General features: G+C 41.3%; 2 protein-coding genes across 5 annotated transcripts in view; one reads left to right on the top strand and one right to left on the bottom strand.

Annotated features, from left to right (window-relative positions):
* The first annotated feature begins 1,268 nt into the window (after positions 1–1,268).
* rab11a (RAB11a, member RAS oncogene family) lies at positions 1,269–6,721 on the top strand. Its single transcript, XM_044030032.1, has 5 exons — positions 1,269–1,426; positions 2,648–2,843; positions 2,982–3,175; positions 3,766–3,846; positions 4,461–6,721. The coding sequence occupies exons 1-5, from the start codon at positions 1,387–1,389 to the stop codon at positions 4,595–4,597; spliced, it is 648 nt and encodes a 215-aa protein (XP_043885967.1). The 5' UTR covers positions 1,269–1,386; the 3' UTR covers positions 4,598–6,721.
* Positions 6,722–9,229: 2,508 nt separating this feature from the next.
* The window catches only part of LOC122772225 (multiple epidermal growth factor-like domains protein 11), an 85,310-nt gene continuing 71,256 nt past the window's right edge, over positions 9,230–23,283 (bottom strand). The window contains exons 17-26 of one of the 4 annotated variants that reach the window (XM_044030026.1): positions 19,125–19,253; positions 18,775–18,903; positions 17,079–17,207; positions 16,397–16,525; positions 14,939–15,172; positions 14,486–14,640; positions 14,112–14,181; positions 12,973–13,026; positions 10,534–10,752; positions 9,230–9,638 (exon numbers count right to left, since the gene is read on the bottom strand). In XM_044030026.1, coding sequence (XP_043885961.1) covers positions 9,448–9,638; positions 10,534–10,752; positions 12,973–13,026; positions 14,112–14,181; positions 14,486–14,640; positions 14,939–15,172; positions 16,397–16,525; positions 17,079–17,207; positions 18,775–18,903; positions 19,125–19,253 — 1,439 coding nt within the window. In that variant the 3' untranslated portion in view covers positions 9,230–9,447. Of the gene's footprint in view, positions 9,639–10,533; positions 10,753–10,783; positions 11,745–12,972; positions 13,027–14,111; positions 14,182–14,485; positions 14,641–14,938; positions 15,173–16,396; positions 16,526–17,078; positions 17,208–18,774; positions 18,904–19,124; positions 19,254–23,283 lie in introns of those variants that run through there. The other 3 variants (XM_044030027.1, XM_044030030.1, XM_044030028.1) reach the window with 3 other exon arrangements.

The following is a 23,283-nucleotide window of genomic DNA, read 5'->3' as shown; positions in this document are numbered from 1 at the left end:
ACACAGGTTTATATTAAACTTCTTTGCACAGAAGGTTGAAGAAATGCGCCGTCCTTTCAAACACTGTCAAACTGCTAACGAAAGTTTGTTTTTTTATTCCAGTTTATTCCATATTATTATTATTCCATACATATTCCACACATTTAATATTGTTATATTGTCCCATGTGTACATGACCCTCATGTAGTCACATTTTCAAAGAAACATAAAACCAAAACCAAAAAGAACAAAAAACAAAACACATTCATTCTTCTACCGCTTTATGTTTCTTTGAAAATGCTTTTCCTCTATTATTGTGTTGTGTCTGTGTGTCGTTATTTACACTACCACCACAGCACACATTTGAGCCATCACCCACTACTACTGACTGGAAGAGTGTGAAGACGGTGGTGAGGACAGCAGAAAGATCAAGGAGAAAGAAACTTCTCTTCCCCTTATTCAGGAGCGCTGTGTGTCCCGAGCCAGAAACAGCACCCACGATACCTCACACCCCCACCATGGACTGTTTACCCCTCTGGCCTCTGGGAAGTGGTTCGGGTGCATCAGGTGCAGGACCCCTGGCCCTTTTCCCCCAGGCCACCAGACTGTTGAATGAATGAACAGAAACTTTCACTTCAGCACCGTCAATTTGGTTACCGCTACTGTGGTAACCCTATTTAACCTGTACACCGTATTTATTTGTATACATATTCAAATTTTCTGTTTTTATATATATATTTACTTGCCTACAGCTGCTACAGTACTGCTGAGGCATGTGCAACAAACTTTTATTCGGTAATACTGAGTATATTTAGACAGTAAAGTCTGTCTAAGTCTAAGTTATTTTGTATTGTACTACTACTACTTCTAATTCTACTACTACTCCTACCACAACTACTGCTACAGTTCAAAGTTCTTAATCCCAGTCCAAACGCCTTTAAATCAGATCAAAATTCCTCTTCTTCCAATAATCTAATAACATGAGGCGCCATGCTGCAGTACGGAGGAAAATAATTCTGTCTGCTCATGCTCCTAAACGTAGTTCAAAGTTGATTTGAGTCTTTGAAGTTGTTCTCTCTGTCATAGAGGTTGTTTGTGTGTTTTGTGGTTGTCTCTGTCTCTTTGTGTTTGTCAGTTGTGATTCCCTTGTCTGTGGTCGTTTTAAGTAAGTGCTTTTATTGTGGTTATGTTAATTCCACTCTTTGGAAAAAGTGCGGTGCAGCTCCGCTCTTAACCACTAGATGTCAAGCTCGTATTTTGGGGCACTGTGACGCTGCCTGGGGAGAAGAAGAAACTGCGGAAGTGGGACTCCCAAATAGATTCCCGTTGGAAGAGTAAAACACCGCGGCCCCTGTTGTTCACATAAAAACTAATCAAACCTCGGACTGACATTCCCCCCTAAAGACAATGGGCACCAGAGATGACGAATATGACTATTTGTTCAAAGGTAAAACTGAATATTTTCATATTACTTATGTTGGTATGTTAGTTGAGAGGCTAACCAGGCCAGCTGACTGGCTGCCAGGCTAACGTAGCCGCCACCGCCGCCACCAACCTTTGTGCTGTGATCGTGTTTCAGTGAGTTGCCCGTGACATGTCAGTGACTATCACCCACTGACAGACACAGAGCTACTCTTCTGAACCCCGTGTGTGAAACCACTCGTGGATCCGCCTCGTTGTGTCCTCAACCCAGCAACTGACAGGGCGGCTCCGACGTTAGCTGTTAGCCCGCTTTTTAGCTGCTACCGTCGGTGGGCGCGGACACACCTAACGTTAGTTAACCGTTATCACATTATCCACATGAGGAGCGTGAGTCAGCCAGAGCGGAGGCGCCCGGACCCGTAAAAGTCACACTTGTAAGCCGTTTATAGCAGAACAATGTGCTAACTGGTTAGCCTGAAGGTTAGCTGGTTTCTGTGGGAAAAAGCTCCGTTAGACGAACAATTAAACAAACCGCGTCCGTGTCAATAATGTCGTGTTTACTCAAATCATGTAATAATTATGAAGACGTTTAAATAATTTAAGAGCAGACTAAAACAACACATTCTGTATTGTAGTGATGTCATGTTTTATGTATGGCGATGATGCTCAGCACATGCTCATCAACATAACACCAAATAGCCACACTGTTATAAATCTGCTGCTGAATAATTGAGAGCTGATAAATCGATTACGGTAAATAATCAGGGGTTGATATAAGATGAATCGAAACAAGGCACCGAAAGATAACATTTTTAAATATTTGTTAAATGTGTTTTTCCACAAATTATCACTACACTAATAGTAATAACAACAACAACCACAAGATTGTAGGAAAGGAAGACGTGAGTTTAGAGGATATTGCTTGAGGATATATACATGTAATAAACTATGCACTTTGTTCCTATAACTTTGGAAGAAAACAAAACTGGAAGGGTATTAAGAACATCACTGGGCTTTAAGTGAATTTCAGTTTCCAGTTAAATGTCACTAAATGCAAATCTTTTAGATTTTGTAAAGGCTGAAATCTGAGAGATTAAAAATGAAAATGTATTTTTATTTTAAGGGGAATTAAAACAATGCAACACAGGCAGTGAGGAATAACATAATAACATGAGTTGGAAAGGTGTTTGTATTGTGAATGGAAGTTCATTACCTGTCTCCAATTTCATATGCATTATTTTTATAGTCGTCCTTATTGGAGACTCTGGCGTGGGGAAGAGTAACCTGCTGTCCCGGTTCACCCGCAACGAGTTCAACCTGGAGAGTAAGAGCACCATCGGAGTTGAGTTTGCCACGCGTAGCATTCAGGTCGACGGCAAAACGGTGAAGGCGCAGATCTGGGACACAGCTGGTCAGGAACGCTATCGTGCCATCACATCAGCGTGAGTGCAGCGATCAGGACATGTAGCTGTGAAACGCATAAATAACAAGATCAGTGCTTTGTTGAGTTTGTTACACACACTTACTTCTACTCCGCTCTGATGATGGTTGTCTTACCTGGGTGCGTGGCTCTGCTGCAGGTACTACCGCGGGGCGGTGGGCGCTCTCCTAGTCTACGACATTGCCAAGCATCTCACCTATGAAAATGTGGAGCGCTGGCTGAAGGAACTGAGAGATCACGCGGACAGCAACATTGTCATCATGCTGGTGGGCAACAAGAGCGACCTGCGTCACCTTCGTGCTGTCCCCACTGATGAGGCCCGTGCCTTCGCTGGTAAAATATAATTTTAAATGACATTACAGAAATGTTATAATAATCTTCATTGTGGATAATCTATTTTGTGGACATTTGCCTTTGCATTCACAAAGTGGTTAAAAAGACAGAGACAACAATACAGAAAATTAGATAACACATCATACAAAGAAACAGAGGTCTATAATAAACGAGTATAATAGTATATATATATGTATATATATATATGTATGTATATATATATATATATATATATATATATATATGTGTGTGTGTATATGTGTATATATATGTGTGTGTATATGTATATACATAACATATGTTTCAAACAAATTTCTACCACTGTTCAAATCAATAATAAAATGAGATTAACATGAATTTACAGCAGTGATTCAATCAGATTCCAGCAGGTTTAACATGTTAATCAGATGTTTGCACTCTCACCTAATGTCATCATGTTGCGCTGACAGCTGAGATTGGCACAGCGCCCCCCGGTAGATAATGGATGGATTTGTGCTGACACTATATGACACATATACAACAGTATAATGATGGGTGTGCTAACTTTATATACTGCATACGTAATATATATGTTTGACTTTGACCTGCAGAGAAAAACGGTTTATCTTTCCTGGAGACGTCAGCTCTGGACTCAACCAACGTAGAGACAGCCTTCCAGACCATTCTGACAGGTGTGTACTGGGTATACATACATACAGTATGTATGTATGTATGTATGTATGTATGTATATATACATTATCTCAAGGCACTGTACATATAGTAAGGCAGAAACCAATCATCAGAAAATATCATAGGAGAGAGGAGAAATCCAACAGTTCACACAATGAGCAAACACTAGGCATCAGTGGAGAGAAAAAAAACTCCCTTTTAATTTAAAGAAATCTCTGACAGAACCAGATTCAAAAATGTGCAGCATCTACATTACAGTGGAAGTGAAGTCTGGATACACTCACGCTCACACTTAATCATACTTTATTACACTTTATTATCATGTGGTCTTATCTTTTGAGGCGTGTCTAACCTTGATCATGACTCTCATCATCAAGGTTCATCATTAGACACGCCTCAAAAGATAAGACCACATGATGATAAAGTGTAATAAAGTATTAAAAACAAAATTGTTCTATATTGATCCATCAATACCACAGCAAAATCTCTGTTAAAGATACAGACACACGGCAGTGAAGTCCAAGATAGAGTCAAAGTCACCGTCAACATTTAGTTTTGTGTATTGAAACCTCTAGTGAACCCTAAATGACACTGTCCCCCTCCGTCCCTCCTCAGAGATCTACCGCATCGTCTCTCAGAAGCAGATGTCAGAGCGTCAGGAGAGCGACATGTCCCCGAGCAACAACGTGGTCAACATCCAGGTGCAGCCCACTGAGAACAAACCAAAGATGCAGTGCTGTCAGAACATCTAGCCCCGTCCACCGCCGGTCTGCTGCTACTCCCCTCCTCCTCCTCTTCCCCTCCCTTCTCCCTCTCTCCCCATTTCCTGGCTCACTACTCCACTCCCCCCTCCGCCTCAGAGAATAGACTGCCTTGCGTACTGTGTGGTGAGGGAGGGACGACTCACGGCTTCAAAGCTGTGAACTCACCTCTGCACCCACCTGTACCTGCCTCCCCCTCCTGCCCTTTCTCCCCGCCCCCCCGCCCCCCCGCCCTAGGTGAATATATCCCAGTATAAGAAGAAGTCGCTGAGTGGGTGCCCCCAGCAGGACAGTAGGCAGTGAGCATTTCATATCATGTTAGATTTCATTAGTGTAGAAGCGCTGACACAAACGTCTTAATATATGAATGTGATGAGTTTTTCTTCTTCTTCTCCACTTTTTTATTGTCTCTGTCTTGTATCATATATCGACTGCAGCTGTATATGAATTTAAAGCACATCAAGGTTGCTGTGTTTTTCCTACATATATATATATATATATCCTGTCATTTTAGGCCCTGCCCCCTCCTCTTTAGTGCAATGTACTGTTGGAAACCATGTGGATGTATGGAGCACAACGTAAATGTGTGTGTCCATGCTCTCGTAGTTAAAATTGCATCTGATTGCTGTGAATATTACGCCGGTGAATTGTTTTGTGAGTTTTAAGTTCGCGCCATGGAAACGTCAGTTGAGTGTGTACACAGTGCGCAGCCTTGTAAACCCTGTGGTCGCCGTGTCAACAACGGTCGCTGGGTTCGGACCAGCTTTGCATGGCACCCTGCTGCGTTGCATGTCCACTCATGTTAATGTTGTCCCGCTCTAAGTGGCGCCATGTTGTGGTTGTAGACCACCAGACTTTAGGAAAAACAGTTTGATTTGTTTTAAACTACAACTATGCACAAACAAGCTGTTTGGATTGTTTTTGTCCCCACTTTATAGCTCATGAAGGAATAAAAAGACAGCAAAGGTATCCTTTCATTTACATTCCCATCATATTCCAATAATGTTATAATCACTCGTCTCCTGTAAGTCGTGCAAACTGAGCTCTGCATGTAACCAAACACGTAGTTGCAACACAGAAGAAACGGGAAATGGATGAAGTTGTGTCGAAAAACGTTGCACTGAACCTTGTAACATGTATTTTAGTGAATCTGCACCTCACATCACGTTAGATGAACTGCGTTTTAAAGATGGTGCAACTGTTTAGAACCAAAAAACAGTTAAATGTTAAACGCTGCAGAGGCTGAGGTTAATCTGTTTCCTGAGAAGTAAAAGATTTTGAGGACATTTTTGAGAATGAGCCTCGTTCTGATTCGATTCCGGTCACAGTGCCTCCTTCATCTGTGTCAGAAAACACACACCTCATTCACCTGTGACCAGGTCATACTTGCCTCCTCCTTAACCACTAACCCCCTCAACCACTAACCAGTGACCCGTCTGTTGCTGGAGACAGAGTGCCGCGTTGTCCCGTCACATGAAGCCTACCAACACCGAGCTGCCTCTGACTTCAACCCAGTGCATGGCTTTCTGTACGACTGCAACTCCGCGTTGCATCGCCTTATGTATCTAACATTGCCATTACTGTCCATGGGTTAGCCGGGGTTCGCTAACATGTGCTCAACAAGCTGACCGTCATGTGTTAACACCCCTCTCATCAACGACCCACTAACTGAACCCTGGAGCTTGTTCTGTAGAAGACGCAGGACGCAGCCGCGTGTGTGTGTGTGTGTGTGTGCGTGCGAAGATGCTGAGGATGGAGTGTGTGAGCGTGGCTGGCAGTGGCAATGGCGTTTCTTGGAACAGACGGCACTGCCAGCCGAGCCCATCCAGACTCGTTTTCTTCTGGTCCTGTTTCATGCTCCTTTGTCGTTCCGTGTGTGTGTGTTTTTTTAAATTGTTTGATTTTCTTTTTTTTTACTTTATTCTTAAAGTGACTGTAAGTCCAGTGTAAATTCCAGTGTGTGATATGTCATGTCAGTGAATCTGGAGGGTTCCATGTGAGGGGGGTCATTACCAATGGTTTTATGTTTTGTACAGATTGATAAATTGTACAATTTATGTCTATATCTTAAGTTATCAGTTCATCTTATTAAAGCGCACCAGTCATAAACCTTTACATCTTTCTGGAGTTATTACATTGTTACAGCTAACCAACACTTAGTGGGATCTATACACTGATCAGGTGCAACATTAAAACAGGTAACTATTTTGTGTTGTGACACATATGGGTTCAATGGTTTTTGAACCCATAAGCCACTATTATCAAAAATTCTTTATTTTTGAAGATTATTAATTTAAATTCCTAATTGCTTTTTGTGTCAAGTGGGCAGGTGTGTTTCATATTAATCTTTATGATGACACATTGTCTCAAGAATCAGTTTCCAATTGTACAGAAGGAAATGGTTAATTTACTCCTTTACTGAATATATATGTAGATATATACATATGTATATGTATATGTATATATCTATATATATATACATATACATATACACAGATTAAAACCAGCTGTGTGTCATAGGAGAGTCCCTATATGAAGTGGCAATAATAAGACATTTTAATTTTAAAAGTTTGTTCAAGTTATTCAATTCAAATTAACTGTATGTGCCAGGCTTCAACCTCAGGTCACAAAACATTCTCTTAAACTCACTTATTATATTGATGGCTGTTTTTATTATTTTGTCCACCCCATTGGAATCAGCTATATCAGCCTCGGAAGATTATGAATGCTTATTATCAAATATAAACAAAGGAGATGGATCACGACATACTTTGTTAATCTCTGTAGTTTTCTATAACATTCACTCGGCGTTGATTACGGGGTTCCTCAAGGAATAGTTCAAGGCTCCCTTTTTTTTTTTAAACATGCTCTCTGCAACCTAAAACTAAAAATGTATTGAACTTCAGGGAAACTTTGAGTGAACGACTTATCATTGGGCAGATAACATTGCATATATGTTGTGACGTGTATTTATTTACATTTGTATACAGGCGCAAAGTTGTCATCTGTGGAGTAATGAGAAAACACACCACTCCCCTGAGCTATGACAACTTTATTGAGTCACAGGTTGGAAACAGACAAGATAAATAAATAAATAAATTAAAAAAAGCATCACATGAAAGATCAAGAGAGAGATCTCTACAGTGAAGAAACTACAGTGTTGACCAAAGAGGAAGATAAGACACAGGATAAAGTTAAAAAAAAAAAGGAAAGAGGGAAGAATAGTAAAGAAACAAATTTGGGAAAACAAAGCTGTTTAAGTCTGATTGTCAAAATGTCCTGTTATTATTGATTATTGCTAGATTAAGTTATCAATATAAGTGGCAGGAGCAGGATTTTCTGTGTTATAACTTAATTCATTTTGAATGGAATAAATAGATGTAATAACAGAGACGCGTTTGTATCTGCAGTGGCCTTCTGTGTCGCCATCGGTCGAGCATTCACCTCTGACCTTGCTGCAGTGATGACACCGTGCTGAGAAAGTCATTCAGAGGGTCTTTGTCTGGTTAATTAAATATTATATCTCGAATAGCCTTTGGCATGCATTTGAAGTAAGCTCGCCCACAACAAAAGAGAATCACAATAATACACCACTTTGTCTACAGTACATACAAAAAGAGAAAATATCGATCCTCCGCTGCGGGACCATTTTAAATATGTAAACAGTAAATAACAATGTTTAAAAATATTTAGAAATATACGAAGTTGCGTGAATCTGAGCGACTGCACGTTTCTGTGTATGCGAGTCACAGAGAATTGTTTAAAACGATCAGTGCTCAGCTTTTAGAAAAGTCTGATGAAATACTTTTGAGAAACTGTTTTTCTTCTCTTTTTTTTCCCTTGCTTTTCTTTACATTGTCCGACCAGTTTGAGTCAAAATGGATGACAATGGGTAGCTTCTACCTGTTAGCATACCAACAGGTACAGTAGGTACGCCTGTGTGCATACAGCATATGTATATATTCCACAATCCCTCTGTTTATGTGTTACTAGTGAGAATTTACAGTACGACGCGAGAAATGCTCCAAATACAGTGATAAATCACACACACGCTTGTTTTTATATCTTAGTGAGACACATCATAGTCAATATGCATTTCCTAGGCCAGGGGTCTGCAACCTGCGGCTCTAGAACCAGTGTCTCCCTTTAGCTTTGAAAAAACCCCTCAAACAAATGATTATTTTCATTTATTTTTTAGCGATAGTGTTTTAATATTCTGTGCGTCACAAACAATGTCTACATCAAATGTGATGTTGAAACAATGGAAGGACAAGGTCAACATAATTCTGTTTTATTTTTTCTCCACTGGCATAAACCACAATAAAATGTCAAAAGTTTTCTTTTTGTAAATTCTCATTCATACACGTAATTATCTTAATTGTATGGGTCAAATAGAGTTTGTGGCTCCAGATTAATTTTATTTGAGTGGAGAGGGGACAAAAGTGGCTCTTTTCATACTAAAGGTTGCAGACCCCTTACCCTGACCTTAACCATCACAACCAAGTGCCTAACTCTAACCCTAGAACCAGGTCTTACCCCTGAAAAAGCCCTTTAAAGTTGTGGTGCACGGACAAAATGTCCCCACAAAGATATTGTTTTAAATGTTTTTGGTCCTCACAAAGATATAAATACAAGTACACAGACACTCACTCACAAACACACACACACAGTCCTCTGAATGTCCGTCTTCACTCACCAATCAAAAAAAATCACTGCTGATTATTTGCTGTTTCGTCACAGCTCCCTGGTTCTGCATGAAATGGGAGTTCTGCTCCATCGATCAGGAGGAAGTAAGGAAGCAAGGAAGGAAGGAGGGAGGGAGGGAGAGAGGGACCCGGGGTTTAGAGGAGCGAGCTGGTGGGGCTTTCAGGCAGCGGCGGGCTGTGACTGTGAGAAGGGCTCGGCCGTATGGGCAGTATGTCGTAGTGGCTGGGAATGTGGCTGTTCCTTGGCAGGTCGTACGGGTTCTGAGAGTAACTGGGAACGACTATGCCGGCTGCACCTGTGCCTTGAATAATACTGATGGTTGGTTCTGAGAGGGAGAGAGAGAGAAAGACAGAGGCACAGGGAAAGATGATTGGTGAATCTGGTTCCAGCTTGGGTAATTTTATCAGCTGCATAAATTGGATTACTGCAACTCGTTATTCCCTCCAGTTAATTAAAAATGCAGCAGCACGAGCTCTGGCAGGAACTAGAAAGAGAGACCACATCACTCCAGGGTTATCTGCTCTACACTGGCTCTCCGTATAGTTTAGAATCCTATTAAAATCCTCCCCCTCACGTACAAAGCACTTAATGCTCAGGCCCCATCATACCTGAAAGAACTAGTTTTACCTTATCATCCAATTTGGTCCCAAAATACAAGCTTACTTGTGGTTCCCAGAGTCTGTAAGAGCAGAATGTGAGGTAGAGCCTTCAGTTACCAGACTCCTCTCCTGTGGAACCAGCTCCCAGGGTCAGTTCAGGAGGCAGACACCCACTGTATTTAAAGTTAGACTTAAAACCTTCCTTTTTGATAAGGTGTATGACTTGGGCTGGCTCAGGGAAAACAGAACGATCTCTATAGTTTTGCTGCTATTGACCTTCTTTATTTGTTCTTTCTCTCCCTAGTTTGTGCCTTTACCTTCCATCCTCGCTCTCTCTGTCCTCATCTTGCAGGTGACCCCTGGGCTGCAGGATCCAGATCCAGTTGTGAGGCTATCATTACTATCATTAGCAGTACTGAATATGTCCTTCCACATATGTGTTTCATAACAGAATTGAAAACATATATGTACACAACTCAACAAAATACTGTATATAACATACTGTAAGTACTGTCATTTTTAGATATTTTAATTCAGAAATTTTACTTTTATCTTCAACTATTTTCAGATACTTTTAAAGAGATTTATGGCACTTTTCATACACCCTGTGTCATAATTTACCCATGTCGTAAACGTTTTTGGCCGGAGCTGTGGTGGTGGTGATGACGGCAGCAGCAGTGGCAGAGCAGCAGTGTGTCATGTGCTCGTGGCGAGCGGGTGACTTCATCTCCACGTAGCTGCTCTCCGAGTGTTTGCACAGAGCGGGGTGGTCTGTGATGGTGGCGTACGGGTTCTCACTGTTCAGGGAGCAGGTGCTGGACAGAGAGCCCTTCATGTAGTCTACACACAGAGAGAGAGAGAGAGAGAGAGACACACACACACACAGGGGTTATTTCACACTGAGACACTGCACTGACACTCATGAGAAAAATCTGTGAATGCATAATTTAATCCAGGAGTAATCACTCATCCCATTTGTGGTGGTATTGTCATCTGCAGAGATTCTACTGTTTTCTAGTCAGATTTCAGCCAGACAGGTATCAGAGGGTGTGCTTAATGGCGACCTAACTCCTAAGAAATGTTACCACAACAGTGTAGATTACAGTGTATGTAGTGTACATACTGGGAACTACTGCTTATAAGTGTAGGTTCTGACAAACTAACTCCGGATATCTCTAATCCTGAGTTTGAGCTTTGAGTCATACAAGCCACTACTTCAGTCAATGCAAACTATAATCTGGGTCTAAGGAAGTGTGACCGACCTAATCTGTTTACAAAACCGACTACAAAAAACTGTTCCAGGCATTGTTTCATGGTGTGTATGCAGCCAGTGTGGCCCAGGTGTTAGTACATTTCTTAGCAGAGACTCTGTGTTACTGGTAGTGAGCAGGGGAGGAGGGGCCAACTTTGCCTCTGCTGTGTTTTAAAACACCAGTTTATAATTATCATGTACTTTGCCTTTACTGTTGTTGTTTTTTTTGTTTTTTTCATAAGGTTTGTTTAAAAACATGGAAAATAAAACAACAGACTTGTCCTGAAAGAAATAAACACGTTAGAATAAAAACATCAGGGTTAAAGGTAAACATCAGCAGCTCAGGTTAAACAATCAGGAAGTGACATAAACACAGTTTTCAGGTAAGAAAAAGAGGAAGTCATCCAGTGTTCAGGTAAAAGAACAGGAGGTGACAAACAACTCAGCATTGAGGTAAAAAAAAAAGGAGGTGACACTTGGTGTTAAGGTAAAAGTGCAGGATTGACTCTTCATTGAGACCAACAGGTGAATGATCTCAGCGGAGGGAAGGCACAGAGGGAGGGGGAGGAGTCTGTTCATCCTGCAGAGACACAAACACACAGACTGATGCAGATCAATACAATCAATCACTGATCACATGTCATGACAAGGGAATGAAGCGCTAAGGTGCAGACCTGAGGTTTTCAAACGTCTGATGGCAAGACTCATTGTCAAGGTGAAGGCCTATCTCCATATGCAGGATTTCGAGAGGGTGATTCATGCACTTATTACCTTTCGTTTAAATGATTATAATTGTCTGTATGTTGGTCTTGATCAGTAGTCCTTTTTAAAGTTTTAAAAAGACTTTCCCAGCAGTTACAGACTATTTCAGTGGTAGCATAACAACATAAACAGAGCTAGCTTAGCTGCAGTCCTCCACCCTCTCTCCTTCTTCCGCTTCATCAGCAGCACCTGCAGCCTCACAGCAGGACTCTGCTCCTCTTCCTGTTCTTCTCTACTTCATTCTACTCATCTTTAGGAATTTCAGATGTCGAATGCTAAATTTGTTTCACAGGATCTTGAAACACTTTGAGTTAACTTATGGTGCTTTTCCATTATACAGTTCTAGCACGATGGAAGAGTCAAGAGTCACCCGACGTCACACCGAACAATGCTGAAGCTGTAGATCAGTTAAAAAGACTTAAAAATCCTGAAAACGTGTTAATTTACCAAGAACTTTTCTAAAATGTCAATATTAAACTGAGGAGTCTGGTATATTTTGCGACAGCACTGCCAAAAGCCGGTGATCGTGAGCCAAATCACAACAATATTTTAGTTCAGTGACTGTGTCAGATGGAGTCTGTGCTCCTGTCATACAGGAAGTACTGAACTTATCTTTTTAATTAACTGATTTTAATGATTCAACTGCTTTGCTCGTCACTAGTTGAAGTGTTTGTGTCGCGTATAAAACAATGTCACGGCAGTTTCGTGCAGCCGCACTATGACGACCCCGCCCACATTGAATAGGTACTACGAAATAATGACGTGCCTGATTCCAAACCGAGTACAGCCAAGTAGTGCTCAAACTGTATAATGGAAAAACACATGTTTTCTTGGGGATTTTCTTTCTGTCCTCATCAGTGACAGAACTGTGTGTCACAGGTTATTACACCTTGTCTGACATCGCGTCTTACATGTCATGTCTTGGGGAACATGCAGCGACCTCGAACTCTAAACACGGGAAAAATGAAACATGAAGCTTGCAGGGTCAGAGTTCATTGGCTGGGAACTGTCTGGGTGGGTGGAGTCAGTCCACCTCACACTGTTACCTCTGTAGCGCGGCTCCAGGTGGTAGCTGTAACGACGATCAATGCAGTAAACACCTGCACAGAGACGAGAACAGAAAAGGCACATTACAACAACAGATTTGACATTAAATGATAATTCCACACAGTGAAAAACTGCTAAGGGGATTTTTTTTTCTGGTGTTGTCAGTGATGGAGTCGTATACTGTATGTTGCTCACTTTTTTAGTGCGATTTAGTGATATTTGAGGCTTGTGTTGTTTACAGGAGGAAAGTTTATGTTTATTTGAGCTCACAGACGAACACCACTGCTCTGGAGCAGCAAAAGGGGTGGAATGACTCACCATTAAGTGATAATTCAGGTTTTATGAAGACTGTGTTTTTGTGTGCGTGTGAGAGGTTTATAGTCAGTGAGTTGACAGCTGACTGCACTCTGTGCACTCCCTTTGCTGAGAAGCAGCCAGCATTGGCAGGCAGATGCTCAGTGAAAACATGGCTGCATGGACACATAAACAGAGCTCAAGTGTTCCCCACTTTTGAGGGAACCAGCTTCAGAAACAAACACACAGAAAAATATGTCTTCGACATCAGGTGACAGTATTTTAAGAATATGTTTGCTGCCTTATGTCACAATACAAAAGCCCCTTTCCTACTGGAAATTGGAGTCTGCAAACCCCTCACTCACCCTCACTGTAGTATAAAGAGATGATTTTAGCTAGTTGGTACATGGGAGATGTTAGTCTTCTCTAGCCTCTCTCAGTAAGTTTGTGCCACTTACTGTATGCATACCTGAAGGAAGGGTTTCAATCATCTAAGACTGAAAATAACACATTTTCACTTACTGACAGAAGAAGCAGTGGATAAACGACTATTATCTCTATGAATGTTGGTGCCTGGGGGAATAAACTGTTCACAAAATGACACAAACCTCAGTTTCTTGTTGGAGAAGGCTGTCATTAGATTTCATTAGGTGAGTGCACAGAATGCAGTGATCTAAACGTAACACTGGCCATTACCTGGTATAACAACTTAAAATATCCTTAACTATCCCCGTAAGCCTTGAATAAATGAAAACTGAAGATTCAATCTCCACCACTGATAATAAAAAAAAAACAGAAGGTTGACAGAAACGTTTGCATGTGGAGGTGGAGGCAGGAGACTGACCGAGTTCACTGAGGTTACAGTAAGCTCCCCACTCTGGAGCGCTGTTCCTGTGCCGCTTCTTCATCTTCATCTGGAAAATACACAGAGGCCGTTAGGGGCGACTACACACCACTTAACCTGGTCTGACACCAATATCAGAACCTTGAGTATCTACTGATTCTCATTGGTCTGATTCAGTCTTTTTCTATCCTTTGAATAACTAAGGTGTTAATAACAAAGTTGTGCTGATGGCGTAACACAACGTGACTGAGTTAAAATCCATCTCTAATCTTAAAATGAGTCCGCACAGTTGACATTTCACTGACTTTCTGGTCACATAATGAGTCTGAACTGAAAAATATTGGAGGGGAGGATTAACGTTGTTGGACACTCACCCTGGTGGAGCCCTTCTTGTCTGTCTTGGCGTAGTGTGCAGCATAGCCGCACGGCCCCAGAGTGCGGTAACTTGGGTTAGAGAAGCAGTGTCCGACAGAGCTGTTGCTGGGGGAGGAGTCAGCAGAGGAGAGAAGGCCTGCGCACTGTAGCCCTGCTGCCACCACGCCAACATGTTAACACACATTAACACATGCGCACAAATACTTCAAAGCTCCAGCTGTGAGCCAGAGGAGTGACAGTGGAGAAGTAATGTGGAACATCAAATACTTCGATTACTCAGTGTCAGTATAGGAGCAGATGCTTTTCATTATGACAAGACAGATTAATGTCATTGATTATTAAACCTTCACAATAAGAAAAATCAATCTGAGGCAGCTGCTGTGGCTCAGGTCGCCCTGGAAGTATGAATCCTGCAAGTAAAAGGAAAACAAATAAAGATGAGAACATCTCACCTGAGAGTGAATAGTCAGTGGAGGTGACATGCAGGGCAGGGGTGTAGGTGACATTTGGAACGTGGTGGCCCTTCTCTCTCTGTCGATAGCGGAACCAGATGACCAGGCCGAGCATGGCCATGATGAGCAGCAGCAGGAAGATGATGCCTAGGACGGCGCCGGCTGACTGCCGCTCTGACGCCTGTGCCGGGCTGATCTTGGTGTAGGGGTTGAGTTCCTCCATCATTAAAGCAGCTGAGGGAAATGTGTGAACAAGAGAAACCAATGTTTTTGTAAAAAAAGCACTACAGGTATAACATCAACCACTCATTTAGGCTGAAATAAGTCTATAGATAGAACATTCACTTTGTTTATTCACTTTATTGTACATATCCAGCAAGTCAAGAGTGCATTTAAAACCTTAATAATAGCAGTTGCAGGATAAATCCAATCACTGCAAAAAAAAAGTTTGGGAACCACCGGATTAGGCTTGGCCCCTATATTACGAATGGCACTTGTATTGTTGTTGTTTTTGTAAGAGTTGCTTTGCAGATTGCTTTGTGCTTGGGAACAAATTATTATGGATAATTTATGGAGTATTTTGTAGCCAAGTTCAAACGGTATTTTATGCATTAAATATGAAATAAATATGTATGGAACTTGAGTGCTGATGCAAGTTGTGATTTAATGTTCTGGTGCGCCACAGAATATATTCAGACTTTAAATTGGGCCATGGCGTTCTTAAGTCTGGGAATGACCGAGCTGACTTGAACTGACGTGACAATAGCCAGTGAATTCAGGAAAAAAGGAAACTTCAGTACCACTGCTTTTTCTCGACAACACTGCTACGTTTAAAAAAACCCGCAAAAATAAGTATATTCATTTCAATGTTTTTATCACAGTGGGCATTTTTGTGACTTAAAAGGGTGGTAAATTAAACTGACACCTTTAACACGCACACAAATTCCAGTCGACCTGTACTACTTTTGCACATGGCAAATGAGGATATTTAGGTCTTGGGTGCAATCAGACTTTGTCCATGTTTTTTTAAAGAGAAGAAGTGTGTCGCTGACTTAATGTGTTGATCCACAGGACAGTGCAACGGCTTCTGAAGAACTCACTGATAACATGCAACATCATGAGAAACAACAGGATCCAAACAAACGCACAAAAAAAGGGTGTCCTGAAAGCTGAGGGTTCACTGTTTCTATCAAATTAAGGCCCAAAAAGAAAAAAGAAAGTTCAGCTTCAAAATGTAGAACAAACACAACTCTGTCCCTTCATCTTTATAGAAACACTTTCGTTATCTTGTGCATATTTTTTTAATTTTGTCTTACTGCTTTTTAAACTCTAAAAAAAAGAGAAAGAAAAAAAAGGAAAACTCTTTTCAGTGATTCATTTGAAGCCTTATCTGAAGAAGCCAACTCTCTCACATCTGAGACACTTCCCCCCCACACACAAGCAGCCATTAACGCTCACCCTGGTCACAGCGGATGCCTTTGAAGCCGATGCTGCAGTAGCAGGTTCCTGTCACGTAGTCACAGGTGGCGTTATTCATACACTCGCACAGTTGCTGGCAGCCATAACCGAACGTCCCCGCAGGACACTCTGCACACAAAGCAGGACACTTTGTTAAACTCACACCCCCACTGGTGGATTCATTCAACTGCTGCATTTGTTTCAACAAAACATTGGCTTAATATTTATGTCCAGGGAATACAATCATTTCCTGAAACTGTAAGGCGAGGGTTATTGTTTCTTCCAATTACTCTGTGAACGCCAAGAAATGGATGTTAACAGAGACAGCTCAGAAGTGTGGTTGCATGAGGTTCTGACTTCATTCCCAGAATGTAAACAGTGTCCGCCATCTTTGCTAACAGTTACGCTAACAGGACCAAGTGTCATGGTGGGCACGTAACAGAAAAAAGAATGAAGATATTTCTCAACTTAGGGGAAACTGAGGTTGGGAAGCACATTTTATTCAAAAATACTACCCCTATTCTAGTAATACAAAGCTAAATGCAAATCAATGAAGTATTCCTTTAACCAAAACCAGTGAGTGCATAACCCTAACACAATTCAAATCTTAGCCCTAAACTTAAGCAGCTCCTCAGAAATTAGGTTCTGCCTAATTAGGACATGAGAACACACACACACTCACTGAGTTCACAGCTGTGTCCGATGAATCCCGTCCTACATGAACACTGTCCAGTGATGTGGTCGCAGTCCGCTCCGTTTTGACAGCGACACACCTCAGCACACTGAGCACCATAGAAGCCCGTGGGACAACCTATGGAGGACGACACAACACTGGTTTAGACACCTCTGATGTCTAAAAAGAGGACAAACTCCACTTCTTGTTCAAAAAACTTGGACTAATCCTGGAAATGTGGAACATGTGGAAGCAGCTTTTTCAGGGATTGGCTAATCTGCTCTGTCACAGTGGGGAACAACTCATCAGATTTAAACACGTTGAGCTGAACTGAAATGCTGTGTGAAGCAGTTGTTTTTAAATTCTCCTCTTGTTGCAGAAACAGCATTCAGGAAAGTTAAATGTACACGTACAGACAAACCCAGAGATGTACAGTTTATTTTTATTGACATTCAGTTTGAAACTCAATCAGTTTGAAACGTTTTATTTAGCACACTGTACATACTGTATATTGTTACTCTGTCTGTTTCAGTGAGGTCATGTTGTCCCCTGTTTGGGAAACAAGACCATAATGACCAGAATTAAGACTGAAAAGAATTCTGTTAAACACATGAACCATCAATATAATGCCAACACCTTCCACACCTGAGCCTGTGAGGACATGACAGTACAAGACAGGGTGCGCCAAGTTAGGTTACTAGGGTCCAGTTCAAGTTAGGTCAGGTTGGCTGTTCTAGGATACTTGACATTGTGCGTTAATAAATTAAACGGATTCCTTTTTTTTTGTCTAAGTTGCTCTATTCAAAGCGACATTATTTACATGAAACACTTAGTGAATGCAACACTCGTCAGACAACAATACATGAGAATCTATGTTACACGTGGCACAAAGCAGAACACAGCAACTTACACAATGGACATTTTCACATTTAGTGCTCACATTGTGTAGGTAGCAAATGCTGCGTCCATCGGTGCACCCCTGGGTGTGTGGGGCTTAAATTGAGGTGTGGCCGGGCGCACTGTTGTCTCATTGCTACCGACTTTACACAATGGTGGTCAATTTTGTTGGTTAAACACGCTTCAGCACTCCTCCTCCTCATCAGTGAAATACAGGTTGAATTAATAATTACGGAATGAATAATTCCGTATCCTCTGCGGTTCAATTGAGTTGTTGTTGGGACAGAGGATCGGTAGACGGATGAGGCAGACGGTCCACTGGCAAAGGACCATATGCCTATCCCTCAGTAAATGTACAATATGTAGTAGAGGATCTGCTCGCACGCCTTCACCTCCCATCACTCCTTTCAACATTTAAGGGAAAACTGATTGGCTTAATTGGTGTAACATCCAGAACACACTCTAATATGCTCCTGCCATATACTTTGAACCATACACAATAGATTGTTTAAATCAGGCCCATTGATGTATTCAAATTTGGATCAGGTTCAAACACGAAGGCAGTTTTTGAATAAAAATAAACTATAGGATTTTCTTTCTCTTTCGGCCTCTGTAATGAGGATTTGTACAAAGAAAGCTGGAAGCTGCAACAATCAAATGGTACCAGGTCACAGAAAAGACAGGAAAGGGTATATTCAGGGATGTAGTTTTAGTATTTGCCACCAGATGGAAGTGTAGGTAAGGTATTTGTGGCAATTAAAGGATGGGTGTGTGTATATATATATGTGTGTGTGTGTGTGTGTCCTACGCTGAGTGCAGAAGAGTCCCGTCCAGCCCTGGCTGCAGTCACACTCTCCATCTGTGGCGCTGCACAGGGCTCCGTTGTGACAGTTACATGTGTGGATGCAGTCTGGTCCCCACGAGCCCTGAGGACACGCTGCCAATAAAACATACACACACACACACACACCACAGTACGTCATCAGCCAGAGGACAGGTCGTGACAGGGATCTGGACAGTCTGAGTCTCCATTAGTCACCAGTGACTGAGTGATTGTGGGAGCTCTGCTCAGTGTTAGATGGATAATTAATGTCAGAGCCAATGGAGTAGTGGCCTTTACTCGACTGCTCGATAAGTGAGAGAAGAGCTCTGTCTTACGTTTGGAGCAGTCCTCGCCAATCCATCCGGGGTAGCACTGACACGAGCCGTCGATGGGGTTACAGGTGCCGTTGTTGGTGCACAGACACGTCTCGGCACAGGCCTTACCGAACTTCCCAGAGGGACACACTACGGAAAGCGTGAGTCAGTCAGTCGCATGTTTACATTTTACACAAACACAAACCTATTAACAAGCATTAAAGCAATGTTTTGGGTCGAGTGAACTTCTGTCTGCACATAAAAGCCATGATGGTTTCCTGTGAGGTCATGATCCACAAGTCATAACTTATCGTCTATAAAAGCACATTAAAGTTACCCATATTTTAATGAATATTATTACACATTTAATTACCAGCTGACATATGATGGATACTATGCACCAAACTGCTGTGACCACAGCCACAGCTACTGAACTCACAGATGTCTGTGTGTATTTGATCACATTTTAATCACAAAATGTGACAAAGAAACTATTCATCCCAAAACCCTGACATACTGACCCAAACCATAAAAGCACACTGGAAAAACCAAACAATGACATCATAATCCATGATTTAATTTCTTTAAAAAAAGCACATTAAGATTACCCATATGTTAATGAATATGTCCGCATCGATGGCCTTGGTCAGATAGGATGTCTTTATTTGTTACGGAGAGATGTTACTGGAAAATCAAAATTAATTTGATTTGATTGACAGGTCTGTGACGTACAAAGCTGTCTTTACTGATCTTAAGGGAGTACACAAGAGAGAAAAGACACTGTTCATAGTTTGCTGTCCAGAGAAAGATGGAGAAGCCACTTTCAACATTTTGTTTCATTTTAGAGAAACACATCCTATAGCTTAAGGATGTAATAACTCTTCTTTTTTTATTTATTTTACCAAATGTAGTTAACTTGGCGTCTGACAGGCCTGATGATATTTTATGTGCTCTGGGGATTTTTGATTATTGCCCATTAACACGACACATTGCTACTAATGTGTGTAATAATCTCTGTGTTGTGTACAGGTTCATCTCAGATTTGTGAGCAAATGAAGTTAAAAGAGTGCTTAGAATTTGCCACCAGACAGAAAAACTTGACTTGAATTTAACTCATGATGCAAAACATACTAAAATGTTTGGGTATAATAATTGCATAATCGAGATCAAAGTCACCTTCATAAAACATTTTATGAACGGGTGATTTCTTGTAAAGGCTGAAATTATATGGGATGCACATCACATGAGCTGTATAGATCATCACTTTTCACTCTTTTGCACTGATTTGCATTTAATTGCATTTTTCACCTCTTACATTAAATTTATCGCCTTTATTAATATGGTATGCGCTTGTGGCAGCCATTATCCTGCCCTGCAGAGCCGGAGGGAGATTATCTACTGTAAATAAAACTACAACGCAGTTCATTGTTAAGGTTCAATGAAGTCCCTCCACTTATGTAACAGTTACCAGAGTATGAGTAGTATCGAACAAAATTGGGATCAAAGTAATAAACAGCTTGTTCAGGACATATTGACCGAAAAGAGGAGAATTTAGCAGAAATAATGAGCAGGACAGGGACCGTGTTCCCTGATCGGCTCTTAATTATCATCCCTAGCAGTGAATCTGGCTTTGTAGTCCGATCACTCAGTCGTGAAATATCACAACTACAATGCTCCTCAGAGGATTAAACATGACAATATTGATGATACTCTGGAATTAGATTAAAAGTTCCACCTCTCCAACTGAGAGTTCATCCACAATCATATAATACAATAGAATTTCTGTGGTACTACTACTTCATGATACTTTATGTGGTACACATGTCCATATAGTAAATTCTTGTGGTTTTTTTTTTTTAAAACGTGCTATGGGAGATTTACCACTGGACTGGCAGTATGGCACTATACCACACAATTTAGAAATACTATGTTCTATGTAAGTTTCTGTCAAGCAAATGAGTTCAAAAACTGCTAGAATAATTCCATCCGTCCATTATCTACTGCTTTATCCTCCAGAGGGTCGCAGCTGACATAGGGCGATAGGCGGTGTACACCCTGGACAGTTCGCCAGTCTATCACAGGGCCACACATAGAGTCAAACAGCCATTCACTCTCATATTCACACCTACGGTCAATTTAGAGTCCCCATAATCCCCATATGGCAGGTTTTTGGACTGTGGGAGGAAGCCCATGCACACACGGGAAGAACATGCAAACTCTATGCAGAAAGACTCTTGAACCCAGTTCTTCTTGCTGCAAAGACAAGAGCACTAACCGCTACACCAACCGTGTGGCCTTGATAAAATTATTTTATTTTATTTTTGAAATCTTTTTTTCCGCCCGAGTTGTCTCCAATTTTATGTCCCAATTTTATGTCTCTGTTGCCATGATTCACAGCACTCACAGTGAATCGGACGACCAATTAAAGTTATTAAAATTAAAAGGCCATTTTCTCTTGGATAGTAATGAATGACAGACAGATGGAGAGGGTCTGACAGCAGCAGGAGGATTTCATTTTGCCTCGTACAAATCCTTTCTGTCATGTTTTTCCACAAACTCGATTATCAAGAATAAGGAACAACGTGCGTTCCGTATCAAGCACGTCTTTTATCTTTCAAATATGGAACAAATACTTATTTTGCGGAACAGTTGGCAACCCTTGTTGGCGAGTATAGAAATTGTTTCGGTTACATTGTTACATACAAATACCGGTAAGGACAAAGCTACTATGGTGTCATTGTATTGGAATTCATGGGATAATGCAGTTCTTTTGAGCCATAAATGACATAGTGAAAGAGACTTATCGGGGATCAATACAAATGTGGATGGTGGACTGAAGGGGATCAATACAACTGTGGATGGTGTCATTTTTCTATCACCATTACACTGTGCAATCAGTTTTAACATCCAAATGATAAGTTTAAGATGAAAAGTGTCTATTTCACAGCGGTGGACAGCTTCCACAAACATTTCTAGCTCATTGAACAATTAGCTCTTAAAAACATGCACACACACACACACACACACAATTAGATGTTTTCTTCAGAGATGAAACAGACCCTTAGGAGTTTACCAGTCAATAATCTCATTAGCTTGTACAAAAGTGTTTCCAGCATCAAGGGAACAGGCACAGACTACAAGCTTCTGCACTGGACGTCTGATTTATCATCCAGTTATCTGAGGCCCTCCACAAAGCTGCAGTGACTAGCAGAATGGCTAATGCAAAACAGGGCAAAACTAAGGCCGTCTTCTTGTTTAACGACAATGAATATTTTACTTCATTCTCCTGCACAGTCTCTATTAGAATTCGTCTTGGCACAAACCTCGCTGACCATCTCCGTGAGAGAATGAACACCTGCAGATCTAAACGGCATGGAAACACTGAGGTAACAGGAAGATGGCTGAAGGTTTTTTGAAGTGTGGTTGCGCGAAATACTGACACACAGTTAGCATCTGAAGCTGGGAACACACTGCACAACTTCCACAGTCAACTATCATTGTTTTGATATTCGACTGCGACTGGGGTTGTGTTGGGTCTGTTACTCTCACACACTAACAGATTCTGTGCCAACTAGCCATACCAACTGTCCCTAACTAGTGCAGAATCTGTCCAAATGCTCCCATGATAAAGTCTATGCCAATTGAAGTGTACACTGTATGAATATGTTTGCCTCTTTATTTCACTGTTCAACTGCGATGAACAAACAAAACAAGCCAACCCAAACTGTGTCTTCAACCTGTGGAGTTCAAACATACTGAATCACTGATGTACAGAGGAATCACCAGGAAGATGTTTTGAATGAATGAAGAGGAGGGCGACACTAAAGAGCATAGAAGACGCTCAAGGTTCACATTTTTTCCATTCTCACCATTTTGTAAAGAAACATAGAAAATCAAGGCATTTGCTTTGTGCAGCGGGCTCCCCTTCTAACTATGTAAATATAAGTCTGTGATATAAATAATGTGAACACCTTTGGCTTGTTGAAAAAGTCATGAGTTGAAGATGTGTTTGCAGAGCTCCCAGAACAAAGGGCAGATCATGTGATTGTGGTCACACTTGCCTGAGGACACCTGAAGATAAATAGCATATGTAGGAATAAAGTGTGACAATATGGCATCTAAAATAATCTGTAACAAAGTAATTATTTTTATTCACAACAGAAGACCACAATTCTTTGGG

The sequence above is a fragment of the Solea senegalensis genome, linkage group LG7 (assembly GCF_019176455.1).
Source record: "Solea senegalensis isolate Sse05_10M linkage group LG7, IFAPA_SoseM_1, whole genome shotgun sequence".
Taxonomy (NCBI): Eukaryota; Metazoa; Chordata; class Actinopteri; order Pleuronectiformes; family Soleidae; genus Solea; species Solea senegalensis.
The sequence above is the reverse complement of the archived record's forward strand: the minus strand, read 5'-3'. Positions and strand labels throughout refer to the sequence as shown.

What these genes read in the sequence shown, in the direction of transcription:
- rab11a (XM_044030032.1), top strand. Translation starts at nt 1,387, where the DNA reads ATGGGCACCAGAGATGACGAATATGACTATTTGTTCAAAG. An exon ending in ATATGACTATTTGTTCAAAG is followed by an intron (nt 1,427 to 2,647) that starts GTAAAACTGAAT and finishes TTATTTTTATAG; the next exon opens with TCGTCCTTATTGGAGACTCT. An exon ending in CTTCCAGACCATTCTGACAG is followed by an intron (nt 3,847 to 4,460) that starts GTGTGTACTGGG and finishes GTCCCTCCTCAG; the next exon opens with AGATCTACCGCATCGTCTCT.